The 9,611-nt window shown below is 42.6% G+C and overlaps 1 protein-coding gene across 1 annotated transcript in view; it reads right to left on the bottom strand.

Annotated features, from left to right (window-relative positions):
* Positions 1 to 1,175: 1,175 nt before the first annotated feature.
* Positions 1,176 to 9,611, bottom strand: part of DPYS (dihydropyrimidinase) — a 122,202-nt gene continuing 113,766 nt past the window's right edge. Inside the window, exon 9 of the mRNA XM_004370705.1 lies at positions 1,176 to 1,292. Coding sequence (XP_004370762.1) covers positions 1,176 to 1,292 — 117 coding nt within the window. The remainder of the gene's footprint in view (positions 1,293 to 9,611) is intronic.

Below are 9,611 nucleotides of genomic sequence, written 5' to 3'. Positions count from 1 at the left end.
GCTCACCTTCCTCTGAATTTTTAACACAATCTTCCTGGATTGGAAGAATAATTCCAGTTCGCTGGAAATGACAAGCAGGCTGAAACTATGTAGCATTGTTAAAGACTCACACATTCAGTAATGAAAGAGAGCAAAGCACATAGCACAGAGGGCCTTTTTATCCAAGAATTCATTATCCAAACCCCTGCAGTCACCAGATTTACTTAACATAGGCAAGCGTAGGTTGTCAGAATATGAAAATGTGCAATGCCTACCTGAGCATTTATAAACTAGTCCTTTGTCAAATAGCCCCCCTAATTAATACAAACGTCAACCTTTTGTGTAAGTCTCTTGCAGACTGCTACATGTTGAAACACCTGAAAATACATCACCATTTTTCAAACATTCAGAGTCTAGTGAAATTGCAAAACTGGTGAAACAGTTAGGCCTTCATGAAGTCAGTGGAAGCGAGGTTAGAGAGATTAGCAAAACCACTGACAAAAAGGCATCTGCCTGAGCTGGACTAGAAAGTAACTGAAGAAAAGAAAATCGACAAGGATGATGATAATAGGTGTGTCCAAAAACAAAGATACACATGTCAAAGGACTAAGAGAGAACTGATGAAGCACTCAAGTATTTTTGCAAAAATGACTACCTCTATAATATTATTACAATTTCAAGTGTGAAATAAAGTATATCCAATACTATCAAATATTTTTCCTGAAAACACTGGATTCCTTGTTCATTCATTCAAAGTTATAGAACATAATTGCAGTCACAAAACAAAGATTCATTTTTTCAGATAACGTCCTACTCAAACAGTTGATAGATTGTTTGACCGTGAAATTGTACTCCCGGTTTTAAGTAATGTCAATTTTCCTCGATAACAAGCCCCTCTGTTATGTTACCAGCCTGCTGTCTCTTGTTCACGTTTGACTCTCTGTTAATGTTTTGCTAACGTCTCAGAGAATGAATCTCGAGACTCTTCTTGAATCTGGGAGGCTCATCTAAACTTTTTGTATCATGAGGTCTTTTATCAATCTTCCCTTTGATTCAAATATCCGTCAGCCTTATTTCTCTTTGAAGCTTTTAGCCTTGAACTCTTCAAATGCTTGTGAAGAAAGAAATGCTAATTCATATGCTATCAAGCAGGAATGCTTTCTTTGCCCTGTGTCCCTTACCTGACAGCGCCCAGCTCAGGGGTGAGCCTGTTTCCTGGTCCCAGCTGTGCATTCTTCTTTTGTCCCTTCGGATTTCAGGGTGATAACTTCTCCCTTATAGGGTGCGCGCTCCACAGGGGTAGGTGTGCAAGTCTGAAACGGAACATTTCATTTGTCTCTTGTGGTTTACTGGCTTCTTACATTTAAAGTTAAATGCAGCCCCCTTTATGAATTGAGAGCAAAAAGGAATCTTGTGAATTTATCACGTGTGTCCCGTCCCTTTGCCCTTTCACAGAAATTCCTGACAACCTCGGGTATCTGGGTTAGCCCGCTCTTTGCCAGTGTCAGACAAAGGCCCAGGGGACATTTTCTAACCACCATTCTTTTTCACTCCAACTTTAATTGGAGCTTCTGCCATATGATCACAGCCTTCCAGTCCTAGCCGTCTCTTAGAATCCTCTCAAAGGTTCTCATGGTCTTCTAGTTTCAATACTAGATGCCTGTGTTCCCAGAGTGCTTTGTTATACCTCTCCCAAGGCTCGGAGAACATTTTGCTTCAGATAATAGTAATGAGTGTGTGTGTGTGTTTCTCATTTTCCTGATTGCCCCGTTGTGTGAGAGGCCTTTCACACAATATTGCATATCTAACCACACCTCTTCAGTGACCAACTGTACAGCACAACCCTTCGTTGTATTCAGCTTGAGGTAATTCAGCGCTTGAGCAGAGTTTTAAAATTTGGTATTTATAAACAAGGGAACACTGTGTAAACTTGCATACAAGTGGCAGCAAATCACATTGATCAAGAGTATGGGTTCTGGAAACAGACTGCTTGGGCAGGTTATTCAACACCAGGTACGTTGGATCCTGGGGAGAATATCAGCGCTCACTTTACGGAATTGTTGTGAAGATTAAATGTTGAAAGGATTAAATAGAGGTAACACATTTAGAACAATGCCTAGTGTACCTTAGTATATTATATATCTTATTATATACTAGGCATTGTTCTAAATGTTTTACGTATATTTAATCCTCTCAACATTTAATCTCCATAACAATATGTATGTATGTACGTACACATACATAGACAAATAATAACAAATACTTTTGGGTCTTATTTTGACAATCAAAACTAATACATTGTAGTGATTAACAACGTGGGCTTTGGAGTCCTGTATTTTTACAGAAATAACATGCACCTTCTACATTTGTTGCCAACCACGCCCTCCCTCCTCGTGGTATTTTCCATAAGCACGCTATGCTGATTTTTTTTACATGTCTCTGTAAAAAAATTAGCACAGTGCCCTTAGGAAAATACCTCAAGGAGGGGGGTTGGCCGCAGTTGGCAAACAAACATGCATTATTTGTGTAAAAATACAGTAAGACGGATGTGGGCTTGAATTCTAACTGTTATTGACTAGTTGTAGGAAACTGCCAAGTTAATTAATGCCTCCAAGCTGACTTCTTTATCTATGAAATGGGAGGAATAAAGCCCATCTCCTAGATACACAAGATTTCTCAGACAAAAAGTATTTCCTCCATTGATTTAACAGATATTTGTTGCACAAAAATGGCCCCAGGTGTTTGCCAGGCCAACTGAGGACAAGGCCTTGAACAAGACAGACACAGTCTCCACAGCTGCGGACACATTTGAAGCATAGTGTCCGGCACATGTGAAGCAGCAGTAAATGGGAGGGCTTCTGCCCTCCTGTCACTAGTCCAAGCTTCTGACCACTTTCTGTGTCTGGTTAGATGGTTTGATGGACTTCACTTTGGTTCACTATCTACACAGTCCTTTTCTTCACTCTAGGTCTTGTCACCATGCTTAGGAACACTGACACTAGGAAATGAAGTCCCAGCCTTCCATTTCTGCTACCCTGTCCCTGGACATTGTGGTCACCTGGAGCCATTCCACATCTGAAACCTTAAACTTGCTTAGCATCCCACTCCCTGGCCACACCCTCCCATCCTTTTGACCTCACCCCTGAGCACATCAGCACTTTCAGGCCTTTGGTCCTCCTGTTTTTCCCCTCCTGGCTTTACTTTCCAAGCCAGCCTGCATGATTAAGAACAAACCAACAAACAAAACCTAAAAGCCAAACCCAAACCCACTGCCATCGAGTCAATTCTGACTCCTGGTGACCTCATATTTTACAGAACAGAACTGCTCCATAGAGTTTTCTTGGCTATAATCTTTATGGAAACAGACAGCCAGGCCTTTCTTCTGCAGTGCTGCTGGGTGGGTTTGAACCGACAATCTTTCAGTTAGTAGCCCAACACAAACCATTTGTACCACCTAAGAACTGCATATGTCACTTAAACCTAGGCTGACCACAAAATTTACCATCCAAACTGGGACACGGCTGAAACATAATTAACAGACATAAACCAGGACCATCCCAGCAAATCAGAATTTATTGCCATCTCTCTTCAACCCCTCTCTTGCCTATAATCTAGAGGGTCTTGCTTTGCTGTCTTTTCCTTTTGGCACTCATGCTAGCAAAACCTTGGGCCTATTTTAGTTCAATGGTTAGCCATTTCTGCAGCTGAGAGCCCCTGAAGAAAGTGACATAGGTCACTTCTTACTAGAGAGCCCTGGTGGCGCAGTGGTTAAATGCTTGGCTGCTAACTGAGAGGTCAGCGGTTCCAACCCACCAGCTGCTCTGTGGGAGAAAGATGTGGCAATCTGCTTCCTTAAAGAATGTTGTTGTTGTTAGGTGCCATTGAGTTGATTCCAACTCATAGCGACCGTCTCTGTACAACGGAATGAAACACTGGCCGGTCGTGCGCCATCCTCACAATCATTGCTATGTTTGAGCCCATTGTTACAGCCACTGTGTCAATCCATCTCATTGAGGGTCCTCCTCTCTTTCACTGACCCTCTACTTTACCAGGCATGAGGTCCTTCTCCAGGGACTGGTCCCTCCTGATAACATGTCTAAAGTACTTGAGACGAAGTTTCACCATCCTCCCTTCTAGGAGGCTGTACTTCTTCCAAGCCAGATTTGTTCGTTCTTCTGACAGTCCATGGTATATTCAATATTCTTTCCAACATCATAATCCAAAGGCATCAATTCTTATTCAGTCTTCTTTATTCACTGTCCATATGAGGCGACTGAAAATACCATGGCTTTGGTCAGGTGCACTTTAGTCCTCAAAGTGACATCTTTGCTTTTGAACACTTTAAAGAGGTCTTTTGCAGCAGATTTGCCCAATGCAATACGCCATTTGATTTCTTGACTGCTGTTTTCATGAGCGTTGACTGCGGATCCAAGTAAAACGAAATCCTTGTAAAATGAAATTCAAGTAAAAAAAAAACTTCAATATTTTCTCCGTTTATCATGATGTTGCTTATTGGCCCAGTTGTGAGGATCTTTTTTTCTTAAAGATTACAGCCTTGGAAACCCTGTAGGGCCGTTCTACTCTGTTCGATAGGATTGCTATAAGTTGCAATTGACTTTACGACAACAGGTTTGGTTTTTTGTTTTTTACCTTCTTGCTACGTGTCCCTCATCAGCTTTGCTCTCTCCCTACAACAGTTCCTTTGAACCTTTTACTGCTTTTGGTTTTCAGCTGTCACATATTTGTCTGTCCTGGACTCCATCTTGGGAATAGTTCACCAACACCAGTGGTTCAGGTGGGGCCGTCAAGCCTGGGGCTCCTTCGTCTTCACTCAGAGGTGAGTTTGCTCTACAAGCTGATTGGTCACCCACAGGATTCCTTTCCCTGAACCCAGCAGCAGGTTCAGGAATAGTCCACACCCACTGCCATCGAGTCGACTCTGATTCATAGCAACCCCATAAGGTTTCCAAGGCTGTAAATCTCTACAGAAGAAAACCATCACATCTTTCTCCCACCATCAGGAATAGTACATGACCCAAATCAAGAGAATCAGAGTTCTTCCTAGGATCTTTCTGCTGGGGCCATCAGGAATGCTCACTCTTTCCTCTGGGGCAGCTGAGTGGGCAGAATGGCCTCCATGCAGAGATCTTCAGAGACACAGCTCCAAAGACGCTGTCTGAGCCCCTGAGATATGAATTTCTCTTCTGATTTAGTAACAAAGATTTTACGAAAGACTTGGTGGGAGATGGGGGACCAGGGACAGATTGCCCAATAAGCAAGGTACGCACGGGCTTACAGGTTTACTTGGCTTGCTTACTAATCTGTAGTGAACAATTTCACATCTTTGATGTGGTGATACCCATATGAAATTGTTCACTACAGATTAGTAAGTAAGCGCAAGTAAACTGGTGCCTACCTTGCTTACTTACTGTAAGCCCACGTGTACCTTGCTTACTGGTTAATCCATCCCTATGGGGGACAGATTCCACAGAAAATATGTTCATTAAACTTCCCTGTGAGAAATCTCCTGCTCTCTTCCCCAAAGTGTCTTCTCAGGCCCATCTTGTCCCGAGAATGGTCTTATTCAGAACCCCCAAACCTCCTCTTCCGACCTTTTCAATCATCCAACTACAGCTTCTACCCAACCCCTCTCCAAATCCCCACAGTTTGCTTGTCTTACTCAGCAAAATAAAAGTCTTGTTTGGTCAACCCAAGCTACCCTTCGTCCCCCAGACATCAATGAAGACTCAGTTCATCCTGCCCAAACCCTCTAGTGCCAGGTAATCTGGTTGATCTCTCTGGGTCCCAGACATTCCCACCTCCTCCAGGACTCCTTCTTGTCTCCTCTGTTTATGCTTTCTCCATGCATGGAAACAAATTCTTAATTCTCTCATTTTAAAAGACTTGTCTACTCCATGTACTCTCCTGAGTATTGTGCTATTTTCGTCAATTCCCTTTATTGTCAAGCTACTTGAAAGATTGGTTTGCAATGATTGTCTCCAGTTCTTCCCCGTTATTCACTTCTCAGTCCATTGCAGTTTAGCTTTCCCTCCCTTCTGAGTTCCCACAGAAACAGATTTTGCTAAACTCACCAATGACCACCAAAGTTGTCAAAATTAGCACTTTTGGCACTTGTTTTTTCACCCTGCGTCTTTTAAACTGTGTTAATTGCTCTCTCCATCTCGCAACCTCTCCTACACACAAATGTTATCATACCAGGGTTAGACTTCAGCAAACTAATTTCCTCACTCTATACATTCTTACTGGTCAATTTTGCCTTTATCAAAATTTCAGCAGTGATTCTCAAATTTCTATCTGTAGTCCAGTTTTCTTTCCTGAGCTCCCCATCTACATATCCAATTTCTCCAAATCAAACTCACATGGGTGTTCCAAAGGTACCTCAAATTATACTTCCATACTATACGCAGTATCTTTCTCACCTCATACCCCCAGTCAAATAAGCACACCTCAATTAATGAGAGAACAACCCACTGTTCTTTGAAGAATTCTCTTTTCAGTGAATGGCAACATCTACCCGTCTGCCCAAGCCTAAAGCTGGGAAGTTGTTAGCCACCTTCCTCTTTTTCACATCTGCATCTGACTCTTCACCAATTCCTGCTAAGTCTACCTCCTAGGTAACTCTTAAACTCATCCTATTCTCTCCCTCTTCATGGTAACTATTTAGTACAGCAATTCATCACTCTGTGCCTTGGCTACTGCAAGAGTCTCTTAATATCTATCTACCCCTCAGGTTTAATTACCTCTCAGTCTAACCTATTACACACACAGCTTCCAGAGTGACAGCTTTCTAAAACACAAATCTGACAAGACATTCCTGTACTTAAAACCTCTCATAGGTCTTCTGTAGCCACTAGGATGGGGACCAAACTTCCTTATAGGGCATGTCAGGGCCTCGCCTCCCTGATCATGGCTCCTGTCACCACCACCAAACACCATGCTACCTATTGACTCCATGTCTTTGTACATGCTGGAATGCCCTCTCTCCTTTTTGCCTAAATATGTCAGTCTTATCTTTTAAGACTCAGCCTAGGCATCCGTCACTTCCGGAAGCTTTAACCTTCTCTGTCACACCCGTTCTAGCTGCCCCCAACCATCACCATTGGTGTATTTTGCACTCAGTTTATTTCTCACCTCCGAGGTACCTCTGGGTGGACTCAAACCTCCAACCGTTCAGTTCGTAGCTACCGTGCATTAACCATTTGGAAGAAAGGCCTGGAGATCTACTTCTGAAAAATCAGCAGTTCAAAACCCTATGGAGCACTGTTTTACTCTGACACACATGTAGTCACCTTGAGTCAGAATCAACTCAATGGCAACTGGTTATATTTCTCTGCTATTGTGCTTACCTCAGAGTTCTGTAATTGTCTGTTTACCTGTCTGTGTCCCCCAGAAGAATGGGGGCCATTACTCTGCTCTGTTTCTCCAGAACAAGCACTCAATAAATACTTGATGAATTCCTACCAAAGATGGAAGGGTGGGTGGTGGGAGAGCGCTCCATCTAAGCTTTTATTCCTCTTTTTGTGTGTTGCCTGGCTAGGACTGACTCAATTTCCCTCCTACTCCTTCGTTGTGCTTCCCCATTTATCTGGTAAATTGGAGTTCATAGTGACTGTCATGGCGATGAGTTAGTGGAAAGACAAAAATGAGAATTATATCATAATATGCAGTACTGTGAATAAACATTAATTGCAATCATCATTATACCCGCATAATTGCAGAAATGCATTTTGGTTAACTGAACAGGGGGAAGAGGAAGTTGTAAGTTGACAGAAAAATTGACAATGTTGTTTGCAGAGAGTGGAGTGGTGAGAAGCCAGATTTTCTGAGACGAACAAGACCAATAGAGAAGAATCCCGGGACCCCAAAGAAGTTACTGATACCATAGCAACCATGAGGCTAAGATACTAATATCAGTAAAGTTAGCGTAACTGGCCCAACACCAAACAGTCCAAATGAATATGACAGCAAGTCCCCGGGCATGAAATCCATGCCTGGCCAGGTAAACTTAGAGGACACTCGGTACATATTGAACCACGCTATCCAGAAGACTGGTAATCACCAGAACACAAGTAAACCCTAAGCTCAATACTGGTGGTCTATAACTGTAAGAATTTTTTTTTCCCTTACAAAAATTTATACATACATTGTTATGTGACTCTAATTGCTCTCCCCATACTGTGACAGCACATTCCTCCTTTCCACCCCGATTCCTCACGTCCATTCAACCAGCTCCTAACCCTCTCTGCCTTCTCATCTTACCTCTGGACAGAAGCTGCTCGTTTAGTCTCTTGTATCTACTTGAGCTAAGAGGCACACTCCTCACAAGTATCACTTTATGTCCCACAGTCCAGTCCAATCCCTGTCTGAAGAGCTGGCCTCAGAAATTGTTTTAGTTCTGGGCTGATAGAGAATCCAGAGGCCATGCTTTCCAGGGTCCCTCCAGTCTCAGTCAGACCATTACATTTCGTCTTCTTACTAGAATTTGAGTTCTGCACCCCACCTTTCTCCTGCTCCATCCAGGACTCTCTGTTGTGTTCCCTGTCAGGGCGGTCATTGGTGAAATCTGGGCACCATCTAGTTCTTCTGGTGTCAGCTGATGAAGTCTCTGGTTTATGTGGCCCTGTCTGTCTCTTGGGCTACAACTTTCCTTATGTCTTTGGTGTTCTTCATTCTCCTTTACTCCAGGTGGTTGGGACCAATTGATGCACATTAGATGGCCACTTGCAAGCTTTTAAGACCCCAGATGCCACTCACCAAAGTAGGATGCAGAACATTTTCTTAATAAGCCTTGTTATGCCAATTGACTTAGATGTCCCCTGAAAGCATGGTCCCCATATCCCTACCCCTGCTACTCTGTCCCTCAAAGTGTTTACTGCATTCAGGAAACTTCTTAGCTTTGGTTTAGTCCAGTTGTGCTGACTTCCCCGGTAGTGTGTGCTGTCCTTCCCTTCACCTAAGATAATTCTTATCTACTATCTAGTTAGTAAATAACCCTTATCCTCCCTCCCCACTCTCATAACCATCAAAGAATGTTTTCTTCTGTGTTTAAACCTTTTCTTGAGTTCTTATAATAGTGGTCTTATACAATATTTGTGCTTCTGTGACTGACTAAATTCACTCAGCATAATGACCTCCAGCTTCCTCCATGTTATGTTTCACGACTTCACTGTTGTTCTGTATCGTTGCATAGTATTTCATTGTGTGGATATACCATAATTTGTTTATCCATTCGTCCGTTGATGGGCACCTAGGTTGTTTCCAACTGTTTGCTATTGTGAACAGTGCTGCAATGAACATGGGTGTGCATATATCCATTCGTGTGACACCTCTTATTTCTCTAGGATATATTCCAAGGAGCGGGATAGCTGGATCGTGTGGTACTTCTATTTCCAGCTTTTTAAGGAAGTGCCAAATTGATTTCCAAAGTGGTTGTACCATTTTACATTCCCACCAACAGAGTGCAAGTGTTCCAGTCTCTCCACAACCTCTCCAGCATTTATTATTTTGTGTTTTTCTGGATTAATGCCAGCCTTGTTGGGGTGAGATGATATCTCATTGTAGTTTTGATCTGCATTTCTCTAATGGCTAATGATCGTGAGCATTTCTTCATG

Source organism: Trichechus manatus, unplaced genomic scaffold (assembly GCF_000243295.1).
Source record: "Trichechus manatus latirostris isolate Lorelei unplaced genomic scaffold, TriManLat1.0 scaffold00009, whole genome shotgun sequence".
NCBI classification, from domain to species: Eukaryota; Metazoa; Chordata; class Mammalia; order Sirenia; family Trichechidae; genus Trichechus; species Trichechus manatus.
This window is presented reverse-complemented; position numbering and strand designations above follow the sequence as displayed.